The sequence below is a fragment of the Ictidomys tridecemlineatus genome, chromosome 1, assembly GCF_052094955.1.
Source record: "Ictidomys tridecemlineatus isolate mIctTri1 chromosome 1, mIctTri1.hap1, whole genome shotgun sequence".
NCBI classification, from domain to species: domain Eukaryota; kingdom Metazoa; phylum Chordata; class Mammalia; order Rodentia; family Sciuridae; genus Ictidomys; species Ictidomys tridecemlineatus.
This window is the reverse complement of record NC_135477.1, coordinates 91,468,557-91,489,017: the sequence shown is the minus strand read 5'-3', so window position 1 is coordinate 91,489,017 and position 20,461 is coordinate 91,468,557. Positions and strand designations below refer to the sequence as shown.

Genomic DNA, 20,461 nt, shown 5'->3' with positions numbered 1-20,461 from the left:
TTTTGAAGAGATGGTTTTCTAGCTGTGAATTCTTTTAACTTTTGTTTATCGTGGAAGGTTTTAATTTCATCTTCCATCCTGAAGTTTAATTTCGCCAGATACACGATTCTTGTTTGGAACCCATTTTCTTTCAGTGTTTGAAATATGTTATTTCAGGAACTTCTAGCTTTCAGAGTCTGTGTTGAGAGATCAGCTGTTATCCTGATTGGTTTACCCCTAAATGTAATCTGCTTTCTTTCTCTTGTAGCTTTTAAAATTCTCTCCTTATTCTGTATGTTGGACATCTTCATTATAATGTGTCTAGGTGTGGATCTCTTATGATTTTGCACATTCAGCGTCCTGTAGGCTTCTAGGATTTGGGATTCTGTCTCAATCTTCAAGTCTGGGAAGTTTTCTCCTATTATTTCACTGAATTGATTGTTTATTCCTTTTGTTTGGAGCTCTGTGCCTTCCTGTATCCCAATGACTCTTAAGTTTGGTCTTTTAATATTATCCCATAATTCTTGGATGTTCTGCTCATGGTTTCTTAGCAGACTTACAGCCTAATCATTTTTAAGCTACTTAAGATTTTTGCTTAGTGGTTGTATCTTTGCTATTAATGTTGGAATGCATGAAGAAATTTTCATACTGTTGTAAAATTAATAAATGAAAATTTATTTGAAGACTTTGTTTTTCTTTCCTTGCAACCTCTGTATGACCTCTATCTTTAGCCTGGTTTTATTGAATAGTAACAAATTGATGCATTGTGTTTATTGGTTTTCATTTAGCTCTTAGGAAATTTCTATCAATAGTATTTGATCTTAGATAAATCTTGAAATCCATGTGTCATCCCAGCATAAAGTGGGAAGGAAATGTGTTTTTCAATTTGGTAAAAGTAATTTATTACCAGTTATGGTATTATTCTCTCAGGTGGGGAAGCTATATCCGTTTCATTGGCTATAAATATAACTACAAGCATCCTTTGATAAAATAATTCATCTAGGACATATTGCCATTGCTTGAACTCAATAAGTGAACCATTTCTCCTTCTATTGATCTCATTTCAAAATTTAAGATAGAACCTTTAGGGTTTTATGTCCTTGGTGATGAGATGAAAGACATTTAAGGAATGATGGCTTCTTAACAAATTAAGTAAATATGCTTCTTTATTTTCTTCATGTTAAGATAATTCCATAAATTAAATAAGAAGTGATCTTACTTCTGTTACATAAAAATATGCTTCTTAATTTTAATTTGCCACATTTTTTTGAGATGATACATATTGTTATTGTTTATTCACTTATGAATTATAGTATGTCCATCCTCATTAAAAAAGAACCTGATAGAAAACTGAACTCTTCAGAGTGTCATAGGATAAAAATATGCAATATGAAAATATGATAACAAAATTTTTTGTCATGATAATGGTTTCTGTTAGTGCTTCATGTTCTCCTTGAAGAGGTAACAGTTCAGTATAGAATTTTAGTAATTTGACCAGGTCTTTCACTCACCTAGAAGTTATTTTAGTATCTTTGACTTTATATTATGCTATTACTTTTTGAGAGGCAAGGAATTACTTTATTTAAAGCTACCTTTCAGCCATATTAATCTGGTTACATTTATACATATTGTTAAAATTATGGTTTGGGTTGTTAAATTACCCACTATTTTTAATGTTTTTTTTTTTTTTTTTTGTACTGGGAACTGAACCCAGAGGTACTTAATCACTGAACCACATCCCCTGCCACCCCCTGCCCCACAACCCTCTCCCTTTTAAAAATATTTTATTTAGAGATAGAGCCTTCCTAAGTTGCTTAGGACTTTGCTGAATTGCTGAGGCTGGCTTTGAACTTGGGATCCTCCTGCCTCGGCCTCTGAAACCACTGGAATTACAGGCATTTGCCAGAGCATCTGGTGAAATTACCCACCATTTTGAGGGAGAATTTATAATAGCTTTTACTTTAGGATTATTTAGCCTCTGAAATGTGACTCCAAGAGTCTCTCCTGAATACTCTTGGTATTCATTGAAGTGTTTCTGCTCTGGCTCCTCAGTGGTTTCCCATCACTGTATGAGCAATTGTTCTTTGTCTGTTCTGGTGTGTAAAAGGACCCCTGTGCAGATTGTTGGAGCTTTCTTTCTGTGTAACTTCTTCCTTCCTGGTATTCTGCCCCATAAAGCCCAGCTGCCTCCAGATATGATTACCTTGATCCCAACTCAAGAGACTACTCTTCTGATTTGGGGTTTTTCCCTCCCTGCACTGTGTTCTGGAATGTGCCTTGAGGCAGAAAGCTAAGATTGGGCTTAACCTAGTTTGTTCCCTTTTTCTCAAGTATTACAGGCCTGCACTGCCTATTGTTGAGTGTCTAAAATCAGTTATTTTGTATATTATACTAGTCTTAGCAGGAAGGCAAGTAGGGTCCCACTTACTCCTCCATGGTGTAAGTGGAAATCTGGTGTCTGGTGTTCATTTTGAAGTTATAATATTGCAAAAGAGTATGGAAGGATATCCAAGGTTTGTGAAAAAGTATAATGACTCTACTAGTGTTTGGATGAATATAAAGGGTGATCTGCCCTCTGAGGATAACACAGAAAGCAAACTGTGACTTAGACTGTGTATATCAAGATTCCCTAGGCAGTGGGAGCCTGAATGAAAAGTGTAAATCTTCAGTTTGAATTGTGTAAGTACTATTATTAAGTGAACTCAGTATAGGATTTCCAATGTATACACGCTTAGCTTGAAGATTGTATGGAATATTTTTATTAAATTCTGTGAATAACTGTATTCCTACAAACTGTTGATATAATTTTTCTTTAAGTTAATTCTCATTTTTATATCCTTGCACTTTTCAGTTTTCTGAGATTGAGAGTAAATACTATAACTTTGAATTTACTTGTCTGCATGAGGCAAATGTTTCTATTTCTGGGTATACCAAATCATTTATTTCCAGACTCTTACTCCCAGCATTACTTGTTTATATGACAAAGATCAATGAAATATCAGCAAAACAATTTTTTCATGTCCATCAATCCATCTAATTTTTCATTGATGTCCCTACATTAACTGATACAATTACTCTTGTTCAAAATTGTTAATGTTCAATTTAGCATTCTCAATATCTAGATGCATATGTTGTCTATTTCTTCAAACTGATATGGAACTATAAAGAAATAGATGTTGCAAGTAAAATAAAGGCTGTGTATTAGTATTACTGAGTGGTTTTATATACAATTTTTTGACACTCTGAGTCTGTTTTCTTAGCCTAACTGTTAATGACGAGGAACTTTACAAAGACAATGTTAGAAACAGATTTCTAATTTTTCACACCTCCTTAACACCAGGTTGTAAGCGCTGTTAAACATTTGATCAGGCTGATCTAGTTTCACTGCTAATAACTGCTTACAGTCCCATGAGTAGCCGCTCAGTGGCTGCCAAATGCTCCTTGCTACTCTTTAGCTAGTTGTGATCCAGCTAACTATTGGCATTTTATCACCTAGGAGTCACATGTGGTCACTGATATGTGTCAGTCAACCCTGGAATTGTACAGTGCCTCAGGAATAAGAGAGGTCTCTTTGTTATATCCAACATGTCTTGTAAGATCCTTAGGCGATTTAATCTGTTCTAAATTCTCTATATCTGAGGCTTCTCTTGTCACAAGTACTGGGTTTACAGTTGAAAGATAGGAAGTGGAATTCAGATACAAGAATTTGGATACCTATTATTTATCAATGCTAAATGACAATAGGTAAGCCATCCTTTCAAAATATCCCTCCCTTAGCTCTCTACCATCCTTTTAAAGTTTATTTTCTTTCTTTGCTTTATTTCCTTTTAAGAGGAAATAAGAAGGAGAGGGAGGCTAGTACCTTTTGAGGATCTTTTTATTAAAAAAAGAAAAGCAGTGGTGTGTGTGTGTGTGTGTGTGTGTGTGTGTGTGTGTGTGTGTGTGTGTTCTATCAAAGCAGGGGAAGGTTTAGTGAAGTACAGAAGGGAATTGAGGGGGAGGGAAGAAGGATGGGATAAAGAAAGAACAGTGGAATGAATCTAACCTAACTTTCCTATGTACGTATACCACAGTGAATCTCATCTTTATGTATTTCCACAAGGCACTAATTAAAAATATACCTAAGAAAAGAGCAGAAAGATCAGTCGAGGGAAGGGAATAGGGGGAGAGAAAAGGGAAGCACAAGGAGTGAGAATATTATATTACATACCTTTATAATTATTTCAAAATGAATCCTAATGTTGTATATAAGTAAAAGAAAAAAATAAAAAGCAAATAAAACACCTAAAATTTACCCTACACAATTATGTAGTTCAATGTATATCTTTTTTCAAAAATTATTATTTGTATATAGGGGTTAGGAATTAGTGTGAAGAAATTGTTTTGGAAACTTCCATGTTGTGCAACAGTATAGAAATTTAGTGAGAAGCCAAATTTTAAGGCTTCCAAGGGGATGGATGATGCTATGCTAAAATAGGTATCTAAATAGGTATTTCCTCTAAGAGGAAATCATATACTTCTGTCTTGCATGCTTTAATGGAAGTACCCAAAGATTCTACAAGTCCCTTATGCCTGATCTAAGAGTTATTCATTCATTTAAACATATTTATTCCATACCTATTTTTTCAGGTGCTATAGAGGGAGAGAAATAGAGAGAAATCAGACATTTAAAAAGTGATTGAGGAGTTTAAGTTCAAAAGAAATTAAAACAGCTGTTTTTTGAGGCTATTTTTCTACCCTACCTCTTCTCTACCTTTGTATATATAGTTATTAGGCACCCCCCTCCAAAAAAAGTGAATCATTGATTTGCAAATTTCTGTTTATTTGAATCATTTGCTTTTTCCTTGCTAAACAAAAGATGGTAAAGTACAAACAAAATCATTTGTTGTTACTGAAATTTTAGATGGATGGATGTTTTCCCGTATTAAATGGCTACTCATTCTGGCTTTCAACACTACATCATTTTGGAATATTAAAAGAATAGATTAAAAAAGACAGGTTTTAAAATAGGCTTTCACAAGACCTAAATGAAGAATAGGTATAAGATATTATATGGTTCTGTTGATAGATATGGCCAGTTGTTGGTAGTTGGACTTTTCAGTACATAGCCACTTACCTAATGGTATTTATTCATAGTGCAAAACTCCATCTCAAAAGAATACTGAGGCATAATTAAATGGTATCTACCAATGGCACATCTTGTATATTTTCCTGAAAAGTCATTTAATTATTGAATCATGTTATTATAACTAGTGTGCATAATATAAAGGAGATTCTTGATGACTTGTGTTCATAGTGTTATAAATCTTTTCTATGATGTAAAGTCATCCACTTTAACTGTTTTGTAATTTAAGATTTTAAAAATTAGACTGTTTTTTATTAACTGACTTTTGTGAAATAATGATTTATTTTACCTAATTATATACACACATATATGTATGTAGAAATTTAGAAATTAGCTTTGAACTATAGGCAGTATTTACCTTTTATTTATGTGTGATTTGGTAGACTCATTTTTAAATTAGCAATACTGTCTCAGAAAACTTCCATTTTTGTGTCTTGCTTATATAGTTCCTTATTTGCTATAATTTTGTTCAGAGGAAGAAATTTAAAGTCAAATTAGGTACTTAATTGTAGAAAGAATTCAGTGAAGTAAGGTCTGTGCCCTTTCCCAGGCGTAAAATCAAGGATAGTTGAGAGTTGAGTATTTGCCTTAATTAGGCTTTTTTTTTTGAAGGGGAAAGGTGGGTTACTAGGGGTTTTCATCACTGAAGTTTTAGATGAATGGATAGTTACTAGGAGTGCTTTACCACTGAGCCAAATCTCCAGTCCTTTTAATTTTTTATTTTAAGACAGGGTTTCACTAAGTTGCCCACGCTGGCCTGAACTTCTTATCCTTCTGCCTTGGCTTCCTGATTCACTGGGATTATAGCTGTGTACCACTGTGCCTGGCTCTTTGAATGAATATATTTATATTCACACTTATATTTATAAACATGAAAATTAATGCAGAATATTGATTGTAAATTCAAACAATTTCATTTTTATTTACTTGTATTGTTCTACATATTCTTTGCTTAAAAAAATCCTTGTGCTTTTTTCTGCTTGTAGAATAATTTATTTAGGTTAGATGCCTGGTAATGGAATTGTTGAGTCAGAATATGTGAACTTTTTGAAAGGTCTTGATTTGTTTATTGACAAAGTAATTTTATAAGAAATTGTATTAGTTAATTGCAATCAGTGTTGTTTGAGTATCCATTTCATTGTATGTTATATATTTAAGCAAGAATTTGAATTCCAATATTGCTTTAAAATGTATTTCTCTGATTACCAGTGCTGTTTAACATTTTCTGTTTTTTAAAATTGGTTGTGATGTTTGTTATTGTCCTTTTTATTTATTTTTTAATTTTTTTTAGTTCTTTTCGATACAATACCTTTATTTTATTTATTTATTTTTATGTGGTGCTGAGGCTCGAATCCAGCGCCTTGCACATGCTAGGCGAGTGCTCTACCACTGAGCCATAACGCCAGTCCCTATTATTGTCTTTTTAAAATTTTTTTTAAGTTGTAGATTTACATAGTACCATTATTTTATTTATTTATTTTTATGTGGTGCTGAGGATTGAACCCATTGCCTCACATGTGCTAGGTAAGCATGCTACCACTGACCTACAACCCCAACACTTGTTATTGTTTTTATCCACTTATTTATAAAGGCTTAACATTTTTTGTTTCACATAGGTCATTTTAATATTCAAAGATAAATAATATCTCAATGTCTTCCCCTCACTGAAAAGGAAAAAAGAAAAAACCACAAAACTGATCAAGACTAATTTAGACAACAAACTGACAAAAATAAAATATATAAGAGGTTTAATATTTTTATGTAGCCTACAACCTTTGGGCTTTTAATTGTAAAACATTGAAAAAAATTGAAAAAAGACATAAATAATGGGATGATATTCTAGGTTCATGGATTTTAAATATTAGGCCATTTTTCCATGTATACAGACATACATATCTTTATGCGTGTGTGTGTGTGTGTGTGTGTGTGTGTGTGTGTGTGTGTTTGGTGGCACGCAGATGTATGCATGTTAGGAAAGTGCTCTCACTGGACTATATCCCTAGCCAAAATATAGCTGAATTATATGAATACATACATCTGATATACGTAAATGAAAGAGAGAAGAATTAGCTCTGAACTATAAGCAGTATTTACCTTTATTTGTGTGTGGGAGATGGGAAGAATTAATGTTGCTAACATATCCAAACTACTCAAAGCAAATCTACAAATTCAATGTAATTCATATCAAAATTCCAATGACATATTCACAGGAAAAGAAAAAAATTCTAAAGTTTATATGGAATCACAGAAGATCCTGAATACTCAAAGCAATTTTGAGCAAAAGAACAGTTGGAAGCATCATCTTATCTGACTTCAAAATATACTATACAGCTATAATAATCAAAACATCATGGCATAGATGGCATTAAAAACAGACACTTAGACCCCTGGAACATAATAGAGAACCCAGAAATAAATCCACACATTTATGTTCAACTGATTTTCAACAGAGATGCCAAGAACACACAACAGGAAAAAGCAGCCTCTTCAATAAATGTTGCTGAGAAAATTGGATATCTGCATGCAAGAGAATGAATTTACAAAAATGAACTCAAAATCACAGACTTTAAATGTAACACCTGAAACAGAACTACTTGAAGAAAACATAGGAGAGAATCTTCATGACATAGGTTTTAGCCATGCTTTTATGAATGTGGCCCCCAAACACAGGCAACTAGAAACTAGACAACTAAAAATCTTTTGCAAAGGAAACGACACAGAGTGAAGAAATAACCTATGGGATTGGATAAAATATTTGAAAATCAAACATCTTCTAAAGGCTTAACATTAAAAATATGTAAGGAACTCAATTCAAGAGCAAAACAACAACCCGATTAAAAAATAAACAAAGGACCTGGTTGTATATTTCTGAAAACAATGCATATGAATTACCCACAGGTACATTAAAAAATACTCAGCATAACTAACTATGAGAGGAATGCAAATTAAAATCACAATGAAGGACACATTGGTACATGTCTATAATCCCAGTGACTTGGGAGGCTTAGAAAGGAGAATCACAAGTTTGAGGCCAGATTCAGCAATTAAGTGAGAACTTGTCTCAAATAAACACTGAAGCTGTTATCCTATCTGTAATCCCTAGCTGAGGCAGGAGGATTATAAATTTGAGGTCAGCCTGGGCACTTTAGCAAGACCCTATCTCAATTTTTTTTTCTTTATGTGCTGGGAATTGGACCTGGGGCCTTGGGCATGCCAAGCAAGCATTCTACCACAGAGCCACATTGCTAGAACCCCATCCCAAAATTTTATAAAATGGGAATGGGGTAGAGTGGGGGTACTGTCAATTGAGCTTAGTGGTAGAGGGCTTATCTAGCATATACAAAGCCCTGAATTTAATCCTTAGTACCACAAAAAATTAAAATAATTTTTAAAAGGAAATAAAATAAAATGAAACAACAGCAGCCCAAAATGAGATGTCACCTCACATCTTTTAGAATGGCCATTATAAAAAAGAAAAAGAGAAGCAGGATGCGGGAGTGCACACCTGAAATCCCAGCAGCTTGGGAGGCTAAAGAAGGAGGATCACAAGTTCAGAGCCAGCCTCAGCAAAAGAGAGGCACTAAGCAACTCTGTGAGACCCTGTATCTAAATAAAATACAAAATAGGGCTGAGATGTGGCTCAGTAGTTGAGAGCCCCTGAGAGAAAGAAAGAAAAGAAAAGAAAAAAAGAAGATAAGAATTGGTAAGGATGAAGGGAATAGGGAACTTGTACACTGTTGATGGTAATGTAAATTAGTACAGCATTAGTAAAGCTATTAAGAAAACAGTATGAAGGTTCCTCAAAAAACTACAGAAAGAATTACCATGTGATCTAGCAATTCTACCACTGGGCATATATCCATAGGAAATGAAATCAGTGTATTAAAGAGATATATGCATTTCTATGTTAATTGCAGCATTATTCACAATGGCCTACATATGGAGTCAATTAAGTACATCAGTAGAGAAATGGATAAAGAAAATGTAGAATACATGGAGTACTCTTTAGCCTTAAAAAAGGAAATCCTGTCATTGATAGTAACATGGATGATCTGGATGACCTTATGTTAAGTAAAATAAGCCAGGTAGAGAAAGATAAATACCACATGGTCTCACTATATGTGGAATCTAAAAAAGTCAAACTCAAGAGAATAGAATACTGATTACCAGGGACTGGGAGTGAAGATAATTGGGAGATATTGGTCAAAGGATAGAAAAATTCAGCTAGGAGGAATAAATTCAGGAGACCTATTGTATAATATGTGACTATAGTTAATAACAATACTTGAAAATTGTTAAGAGAGTAGATTTTATGTGTTTCAGCTTGATCGAGCCATTCAAAAATTTATACATGTGTCAAAACATCATGTTGTATGCCATAATTAAATACAATTGTCATTAAAAAAATAAAAAAACTAAAGTTGCCAAAAAAAATTCTAAATGCTGTCCTCTTTCAAAACAATTCCTGACCAAAACACAGTGGGGAAAAAATATTTACAGAAAATCTGTTTGTTTTAACATTTTTATGTAGACACATACCTTCGATTTTAGTTATTGTGAGTGGCACAACGTTTAATCTTTTACTGGAGTCATAAAACTACCATTATGACTGTTAAAGGACAGTGCTATAATAAGAGTTGCCTCAGGCCTTCTGTGGGAGGTATGGGGATGTCTTCCTTTACTCTTAAGTAGGCCATACTAGTTTTACTTAGTTTCTGACCCATCTCTCCTAGTTGAATTTCATCTCTCAATTCTTATTTTTATTAATGTTTTACCAGTAGCAGTAAATCATATTTCCTTCTGTATACACATTGTATGTATTTGGTACTTATTAATTTTAATAATGGTTTGAACATTTCTTGATTAAATTTTTAATGTAACGTTACACACACTTATCACTATTTAACTCCTCCATTATCAGATATTTAGGTTGCCAGTTTTTTACTGCTATGATTTTTCCACAAGCATCATTATGAATAGTTTGGATTTCAGATTAATTATTTAGAATAATATTTCAGAATAAAAATTATTTGGTTAAAGAATATAAAAGATTTATTTATTTTTAAAAGCAGTTTATTTCTTTTTAAATGGGTTATGTAAACACAGGGGAAATAAACAAAAAACAAGTTATATTATAACAAAATCTCCCTCTTATCCTAGGCTTCCAGTCCCTGGTTAAAAAAAAAAGTCTTGTAGTAAAATATACTATTTTAATTCAAATAGTCCCACAAAGGTGAGAGGCATGGTAGTGACCTGGCTCTGGTACTTGTGTTGTGTATGTATAAATATCTCTGGAAGAATATATGTGTAATGTAGATGGGTATATACACTAACCCTGTTCTACACTTTTTTACTTACTAATTTATCTTCTCACCTTGCCATGATGTTATTTTCCTGAAAAACTGCATCATTTACATTTCCATATTTTACCCTTATAGGCACTGAATGACTATTTAATGTTTTAAAATCTCTGGTACATTCATTAGTGAAGTTTTGAAATATTTCTTATGACTAGGTGATCAAATATTCTTCCTTAGCATTGCTTATTGGCTGTATGTAACCATTCTTATTTGACTTTTCACTTGTATACCTTGTTCATTATTTTAAAATTAATGTCATTATATTCTGGCATGTCATTTTATACACTTTATATATGTATATATATACATATATACATATATATATGTGTGTGTGTATAAATAATATTTAGCATATTAGCCTTTTGTCATTCCTTTAATTGCATATTCCATTTACTCAGTTCTTTATTGCTTTCTAATTTTATTTGATCTTTTTTAGAAGTAAAAAAGCCAAGTTGTTTTATTTATTAATTTTTCTGGTTGTATACAAAGTATATTCACAGCAATTCGTATCTTCATACTTGTACTTTGGATAATAACGATTGCCACATTCCACCATCATTTATAACCCCATGCCCCCTCCTTCCCCTCCCACCCCTCTGCCCTATCTAGAGTTTGTATATTCCTCCCATTCTCCCACTCCCTATCCCACTATGAATCAGCCTCCTTATGTCAAAGAAAACATTCAGCATTTGGTTATTTGGGATTGGCTAACTTCACTTAGCATTATCTTCTCTAACTCCATCCATTTACCTGCAAATGTCATGATTTTATTCTCTTTTATTGATGAGTAATATTCCATTGTGTATATATGCCACATTTAAAAAAATCCATTCATCTACTGAAGGGCATCTAGGTTGGTTCCACAGTTTAGCTATTGTGAATTGTGCTGCTATGTCTCTGTATATGCTGTTTTTAAGTCCTTTGGGTATAGACCGAGGAGAGGGATACCTGGGTCAAATGGAGGTTCCATTCCCAATTTTCCAAGAAATCTCCATACTGCTTTCCATATTGGCTGCACCAATTTGCAGTCCACCAGAGTGTATGAGTGTACCTTTTCCCCCACATCCTCGACAACACTTATTGTTGTTTATCTTCATAATAGCTGCCATTCTGACTTGAGTGAGATGAAATCCTAGAGTGGTTTTGATTTGCATTTCTCTAATTGCTAGTGATGATGAACATTTTTTCATATATTTGTTGATTGATTGTATATCATCTTCTGAGAAGTATCTGTTCAGGTCCTTGGCCCATTTGTTGATTGGGTTATTTGTTGTTTTGGTGCTTAGCTTTTTGAGTTCTTTATATACCCTAGAGATTAATGCTCTATCTGATGTGTGAGGGGTAAATATTTGCTCCCAAGATGTAGGCCCTCTTTTTACCTCACTGATTGTTTCTTTTGCTGAGAAGAAACTTTTTAGTTTGAGTCCATCCCATTTATGGATACTTGATTTTAATTCTTGCACCACAGGAGTCTTATTAAGGAAGTTGGGGTCTAATCTCATGTGATGAAGTAGATTAGGGCCTATTTTATCTTCTATTAGACACAGGGTCTCTGGTTTTATTCCTAAGTCCTTGATCCATTTTGAGTTGAGTTTTGTGCATGGTGAAAGATAGGGGTTGCCTTCAATTTTTCTCATTTAGAATGGTGTTGGCCTGGGGCTTAGCATAGCTAGCCTTTATGCTGTTGAGATATGTTCCTGTTATCCCTAATTTTTCTAGTGTTTTAAGCATAAAGTGGTGCTGTATACTGTCAAATGCTTTTTCTGCATCTACTGAGATGATCATATGATTCTTTTTTTTTTAGTGAGAGAGAGAGAGAATATTTTTAATATTTATTTTTTAGTTTTTGGTGGACACAACATCTTTATTTTATTTTTATGTGGTGCTGAGGATCGAATCCAGCGCCCCACGCATGCTAGGTGAGCATGCTACCGCTTGAGCCACATCCCCAGCTCTGATCATGTGATTCTTATCTTTGAGTCTATTAATGTGATGAATTACATTTATTGATTTCTGTATGTTGAACTAACCTCATGTCCCTGGGATGAATCCCACTCGATTGTAATGGTGCATGATCTTTTTGATATGTTTTTGTATTTGATTTGCCAGAATTTTATTGAGAATTTTTGCATCTATGTTCATTAGAGATATTGGTCTGAAGTTTTATTTTTTTTATGTGTCTTTGCCTGGTTTTGGAATAAGGTGATATTGACCTCATAAAATGAGTTTGGAACTGCTGCCTCTTTTTCTATTTCCTGAAATAAATGGAAGAGTATTGGTATTAGTTCTTCTTTAAAGGTCTTGTAGAACTTGGCTGTGGATCCATCCAGACCTGGGATTTTCTTGGTTGGTAGACTTTTGATGGCATCTGCTATTTCATCATTTGAAATCGATCTGTTTAAATTGTGTATATCGTCCTGATTCGATTTGAGCAAGTTATATGACTCTAGAAATTTGTTGATGCCTTTGATATTTTCTATTTTATTGGAGTACAAGTTTTCAAAATAATTTCTAGTTATCTTCTGTATTTCTGTAGAGTCTATTGTGATATTTCCTTTTTCATCATGTATATTAGTGATTTGAGTTTTTGCTCTCCTGTTCTTCATTAGCATGGCTAAGGGTTTGTCAATTTTATTTATTTTTTCAAAGAACCACCTTTTTATTCTGTCAATTTAAAAAATTATTTATTTTGTTTCAAATTCATTGATTTCAGCTTTGATTTTAATTATTTCCTGTCTTCTGCTGCTTTAAGTATTGATTTGTTCTTCTTTTTCTAGGACTTTGAGATGTAATATTAAGTAATTTATTTGTTGACTTTTTCTTCTTTTAAGTAATGAACTCCATGCAATGAACTTTCCTCTTAGAACTGCTTTTATAGTGTCCCAGAGATTTTGATATGTTGTGTCTGTGTTCTCATTCACCTCTAAAATTTTTTAAATCTCCTCTTTGATGTCTTCTTCAGCCCACTGTTCATTCAGTAACATATTATTTAGTCTCCAGGTGTTGGAGTGGATTTTATTTTTTATTTTATAATTGATTTCTAATTTCATTCCATTATGATCTGGTAGAATGCAGGGTAGTATCTCTACTTTTTTTGTATTTTCTAAGAGTTGCTTTGTGGCGTAGTATATTGTCTGTTTTAGAGAAGGATCCATGTGCTGCTGAGAAGAAAGTGTATTCTCTTGCTGAAAGATGAAATATTCTATATATGTCAGTTAAGTCTAAGTTATTGATTGTATTATTGAGTTCTGTAGTTTCTTTGTTCAGCTTTTGTTTCAAAGATCTATCTAGTGATGAAAGAGGTGTGTTAAAGTTACTCAAAATTATTGTGTTGTGGTCTGTTTGACTCTTGAACTTGAGAAGTTTGTTTGATAAACATAGATGCTTCATTATTTAGGTCATATATATTTATAATTGTTAAGTCTTGTTGGTATATGGTTCCCTTGAGCATTATGTAGCATCCTTCTTTATCCTTTTTGACTGACTTTAGTTTGAAGTCTACTTTATTTGATATGAGGACAGCAACCCCTGCTTGCTTCCGTAGTCCATGTGATTGGTATGATTTTTCCCAATCCTTCACCTTCAGTCTGTGGATGTCTTTTCCTATGAGATGAGTCTCTTGGAGGCAGCATATTGTTGGGTCTTTTTTTTTTTTATCCAATCTGCTAGTCTATGTCTTTTGATTGGTGAGTTTAGGTCATTAACATTCAGGGATATTATTGTGACATGATTTTTATTCCTAGCCCTTTTTATTTATTTTTGGTATTTAATGTGACTTGGTTTCTCCTCTTATCAGATTTTCCTTTAGTGTAATACCTCCTTCTGCTGATTTTCATTATTGTTTTTCATTTCCTCTTCTTGGAATATTTTGCTGAGGATGTTCTGTAGTGCAGGCTTTCTAGTTGTAAATTCTTTTAACTTTTGTTTATCATGGAAGGTTTTCATGTCATCATGAAATCTAAAGCTTAGTTTTGCTGGATATAAGATTCTTGTTGGTATTCATTTTCTTTCAGAGCTAGGTATATGTTGTTCCAAGGTCTCCTGGCATTGAGGGTCTGGGTTGAAAAATCTTCTGAGATACGAATTGGTCTCCCCCTTTATGTCATTTGATTCATCTCTCTTGTGGCTTTTAAGATTCTATCCTTATTCTGTATGGTAGGCATTTTCATTCTAATGTGCCTTGGTGTAGATCTGTTGTAATTTTGTACATCTGGTGTCCTGTAAGCCTCTTGTATTTGGTTTTCCAATTCGTTCTTCATGCTTGGGAAATTTTCTGATATTATCTCACTGATGAGAGCATTACTTTGGTTTGAAACTCTGTGCTTTCCTCTATCCCAATAACTCTTAGATTTGGTCTTTTGATGCTGTCCCATAATTTTTGGATGTTCTGTTCATGGTTTCCTATTGTCTTCACGGTGTGACTAACTTTATTTTCCATATTGTATACTTTGTCTTCATTATCTGACGTTCTTTCTTCCAAGTGATCTAGTCTGTTGGTTATGCTTTCTATTGAGTTTTTAATTTGATTTATTGTATCCTTCATTTCAAGGATATCTCACTGTTTGTTTTTCAGAGTCTCTATCTCTCTCTTGAAGTAATCTTTTGATACCTCTATTTGCTCTTTTTTTTCTCTTTGTTGGAGTGATCAATTTTTGCCCGTATTTGCTCATTTAGGTCATTCTTTAATTCACAGGTCATTTTAATTATGAACCTTCTGAACTCCTCTGACATTTCATCAACTTCACTGTTCATGGATTCTGATATTATAATGTCCAGGTTTGTTTGGGGGCACTTTCCTCCTTTGTTTTTCATGTTGTCTATGTGTCTTCCTTTCTTGCATTGTGGATCTGAGATATTACAGTTTTTTCCCTATATTCTTGTATTACCTGTGCAGATTGTTTGTACCTCACCTTGATGTTGGGTTTCCAGACCCTGCTGTTGTCGCTCAGTGTATTCTACTGCTTCCTGGACCTGGGTCCTGTGCAAGTTGGCATGGATGGATGTGGGCCTGTGGGCTCGACCTAGAGTAGCCTGCTGGTTGGAACGGCAATCCTGCACAAGAGGCTAGAATCTGGCGGGTGTCTGCCCAGCTGGTGGAGGAGTGGACTGGGCCTACTGTGAGCCTGGGTCCCTTGCAGGCTGGTGTTAATTTTATATGATTTTTGAAGGGGAAGTCAGCTGTTTAATGTTTGACATTTAAAAAAAATTTTATGCATCTCTAATCCTCTTTTAATTGTAAATTTAAAATATAACAAATCTCATTTTTGTTATAGTCATGTGTCACATAAAATTAAGTGGGATTTACCCATTCTTCCTTTAATAGAGCAAAAGGTTAGACTGTAGAACTATTCCATTTTAAATTATAAATCAAAATTATAGATTTGGAATTACTGAAGATTAGTTGAAGGAGATTGGCTCTGTTTGACTGGAGATTGATAGAATTTGAATTGTGGGATTTTATCATTGTTGATTTTCCATTCTGTGTACTGTGTAGTTGTGAGTGCATGTGTGAGTAATTGAAAGACAGTAAGTTTAGTGTATATGACTTGCATAAGTCAAATGTAATTATTACTTAGAGGAAGCTCCCAGTGGACTTCCCTTTTGGCTCCTCTCTATATTCTTCTCATTTTTATATCTACCTTTAAAGCTTAGGCACCTGTGGTGACCAGGGAATAAAGAAGTTATTGAGTTATATCAGATATACTTTGTATTTCTGTCTTTGTTTTTTTCTCTCTCAAATTTTTGTCCATGATTTTGATAACTCAATCACTGATAAGCAGTTCAAAATAGAATGAAATGAAGATAATTTGAAGATGTATGACCCATGAATCAGATATACCTTTTCTTTAGTAAATGTAATATGGTGGTGGTGGTGGTGACAATCATGGAGGAGGAGGAGGAGGAAGAGGAGGAGAAAGAGGATAAGATGATGATGATCTGGGTCTATTTTTTGCCATTAACTCTCACCATATGATTATTAATTTTTCTATGTATTTAGATTATATTATAAGCTATTAGATTGACTAGCTATACTTTATCAAAAGTACTTTAATTTCTAAAGATCATAAAAAGGAAAAAGAAATATTAATTCAAAAGTATATACTATTTAAATATCAGTAAATTCAATATTTATCTAAAAGTTTTCCCTTTTTAGTAGAAATTGAATCCAAATAAAATGTTACCTTCTTATGTTTGGTGATCTTATGTCACTGGATAAGGGAGCATGCTTTGATTTAACTGCATGGATGGAAGAATGTCACTTTCCATTTTCCTGAAATCATTTGTGTTCAAATAGTATCTTTTACTTCAGGGTTTTTCTTATAGAACTTTCTGGACATTCTGATTTCTGGTGACTTCAGGATTTTTGTTTTGAGGAGCTAATATAAGTACATAGCATTTGTAGCTGAAGCTGATAGCTCTTGCTATTGCTGTGTGGAGTTCCTCAGGAGCAGGAAGTGGGACAGAAAGGAATGTTGAATGTGGGAGAAATTGTGGCATTAGAAATCATTACATCACTTGGTAATATATTATTGTATGTAGGATAACTGAAATTATAATTGTTATTATTTAATGTACTAATTCTTTCAGTAATACAAGGAAAGTGTTATTCTTTCCATTTGACAAATGAGGAAACTGAGATTCAGAGAAAATGTATTTTGCCTAAGTAAACATAGGTACCATAAAAACATAAAGAAAGTGAATTTAATTTTGGACATGGTCAATTTTAAGAGAGAAACATCTTGTTAGAAACTTCACATAGTAATTTGGAGAAGCAGATTTGGAACTTGGGACAGAGGATAAGGTGCAAGGGATAAGTTTGGGAAATTCTGTGCACAGAGTTGATAATTAAAATACTGGAGAATTGCTGGTTATGTTATGGAGTCATCACAGCAGTAGAGTTAATTAGGTGTTCACCCATGCATTGTTTCCTGCCATTCTTTTTGGAAGATAGGTCCTAACTATCTAGAAGCATTAATCTTGTTCAGAGGAGCTTGCAAAACATAGATAGATGAGGTGGCATTATAGATAGATTTTCTTAGTCTGGTTCCATTCCATCACCCTGTCTGCAATGATGAGCTACCACAGTACAGATTCTAAGGTAACAGAGTGGGCACACACCCAGGGAGGGTGCTTCAGAGTCTCATGTTATTTGAAACCCTTTCCCCTATTGATTCTGAGCCTTTTCCAATACATTTTTTTTTTCTCTTTAAGACTCACTGCCTAGATCCAGAGAGAAAGAAAGTGGGGATTATTGCTTGTAATTGTATTTGTAATTGTTGGAAAAGTGAAATTACTTAATTCATTTGTTTTACCAATAAAAGAGCTTATTAATGTTTATAAATTATTAAGTATAGAACGAGCAGTAAGGTTTTGATAAGTGACATGATTAAAGAGAAAAATCCATGTTTTTTGCTTGTAATTAGATATTATTTTTGTTATTTAAATAGGAAAAATAGAATAAATTTATTAGTGCCTTTACTATCATAAGGAAGAGATTACAAATTATAAAGAAGTAAGAAGTAACTCACTTGACTTTAAGGAATGGGGTTTATTGAAAGGACACAGCAATAATTGTGCTATGCTTTAATTGTTCTGATGTTTGTCCTCTTTCCCACAGCCCATTATGGTGATCATGCTTCGTTCTGTCTCTTATTTTCAAATTCCCAAACTTGGTGTAACAACCTTATTGTTTTGTTTTTAACATAGACCCCTACTGTAGTGAAAACCATTGATTAGTTTTTGGGCCCAAGGCTTTGCAAACTGCAAGGAATTACTTGAAGTTGTTTCTTCTCACTTGGGCAGTAGGGCAGCACTGCCACTGGCAGGCAATTTTGAGGCTTTACAGTCTAGTCAGGAAGATTTTACAATTTTTTCTTTCCCAGTAAAATTTGCCATGATGGTCAGTGAATAGGATGATAGGGTGGGAATGGTTAGTGGAGAGGCAGGTGTGTGGTATATATCTGAAGAATGTGTGCCAAGAATTACTAGCAGAAATATTTGTTTGAAACTACAGGGGCATTCAGATTCTTGTCTCCTTTCTGATGCACTCTGAGGATGAGTCACTTCCACTGGGAGACATAGCTTCTGAAAACAGCAAAAACCATATCGTATGTGTTAGGGCAGGGAAAAAAGCTGAGAAGTACTGACCTAGGAAATGTTATTGAATTTGAAAAGAAATGGGAAAATGAATGAGGAAAGAATTACATGGACAGAGCACCTTATTTTGCACAGGGTTTCTTTGTGTAACAGATGCATGATATGTTGTCATGAAAATGAAGAACATTATCACTTTTGCAAATGCCATCAATCTTTAACAATCAAAAATTTGCTTGGCAAGAGTAGTGGTGCAGTATACAGAATTGTGGTTATTGTTACATTGTATTGTTTACTGTAAACCCAACCCAATATTGGTAAATATAGTGTAGCAGATACTGAACTGTTGTGAGCTATCTGGGCATCCGTCCAAGATATCATTAAAAATACTGCCTCAGACTAATTTGGGTTTATGAATAATATTTTAACAGCTCAACTGAAATTGAGCCACATGGTGTAGCTTAAAAACACTGAATCCACAAGATAGTGAATAGTGTAAGTGTATACTACGCACTCAATATTATATATTTGAGCAATAAATTTATATGTAATTTTGTATTAACCTTTAAGCCGTAAATGCCCACACACTTAATATGATGTTATTTTTGAAATTTACATAATGCTGTAGTTTTTTTAATGAATTTGAATGTGTTATAGACTAAAAAATTAATTGATCTAACAATCATATCTGAACAATAAGGAGAAATTGCTAAAAAAGTGGAAATTCAACACAAATTTTGGCATATGGTTCTGCACACAGCTAGGGTTTACATTAGTATTTACTGTAAAGATGGAAGGAAATAAGTTGTTGGAAAAGTGAAATAACTTAATTTATTTGTTTTACCAATAAAAGAATTTTACTTTAAGAGCTTATTAATGTTTATCTATAAATTATTAAGTATAGAATGAGCAGTAAGGTTTTGATAAGTGAGATGATTAAAGAGAAAAATCCATATTTAGATATTTCTTTACCCCACAAGATATATTTGTCTTTTTCATTTTTTGCTGTTTTAATTAGTTTAAATTCTTTCTGAACATAAATGTATAAATTCCCATTAAAATTGTACAGGAAGGATTTATTTTCTTTCACTGTTTGTTAGTATATAAAATATTTTTGCTGTGGAATGGAAAGATGTTCATTATTTAAAGAGTGAATTTTACATATTTCTCTTCTCAATAAATGTTTTATTCATTTTCCAGGTTAGCACTCTATGTATATGAATATCTGCTCCATGTAGGAGCTCAGAAATCGGCCCAAACATTTTTATCAGAGGTATGTTTTATATATTTTTTGTATTGCATTTTGATTTCTTATATAAATGAATGAAAAATATACTTTTAACAATTATTTGAAAAAATTGATTGTTATATATTATACAGTGAATGCTCAGTTATCAATATGTGTAATATAGTCTTTGTAGATTATATATAAGGATTTTTAGTATCCCCAAATGCCATTTCTGTGCCACTCATTAGCCTAGTCACCTTGCATGACAACCAATAATCAAGAAAGAAAATTTGCTTAAAAAACCACCATACCTCTAGTTTTAACAATCTTATTTTGTCATTTTTCACAATTTTGGAAAATGTGGTTTTTATTTGCTTTTATTTTGCATAGATAATAGTTCATTGCTTTAAAAATATTTTTAATCTCATTTTGACGACTTTTTAATCTTTCTCCTTTACTTTTTTCAGCTTTGAATTTAAACTTTCTCACACTGGTACATTTTCTTCAAACTGTATTATAATGAGGGATGACGAGGATATTGAGTTTTGTTATGTGGTAGGCACATAATATGCTAAAGTACATTACATATGTTACTTCTAATTCTTTATTTTATTAGAATTTTGTAGTTATACATAGTGTTTGGGTTCATCTCTACAAATTCATAAATGCATATAA

The 20,461-nt window shown here is 33.2% G+C and overlaps 1 protein-coding gene across 6 annotated transcripts in view; it reads left to right on the top strand.

Moving 5' to 3' along the window:
• The window catches only part of Ssbp2 (single stranded DNA binding protein 2), a 332,846-nt gene that overhangs the window by 70,283 nt on the left and 242,102 nt on the right, over positions 1-20,461 (top strand). For 5 of the 6 annotated variants that reach the window (XM_040273490.2, XM_021724853.3, XM_021724768.3 and 2 more), the window contains exon 2: positions 19,759-19,831. The exons of the other annotated variant lie outside the window; for it this stretch is intronic. In XM_040273490.2, coding sequence (XP_040129424.1) covers positions 19,759-19,831 — 73 coding nt within the window. The remainder of the gene's footprint in view (positions 1-19,758; positions 19,832-20,461) is intronic. 6 annotated transcript variants of the gene reach the window in all.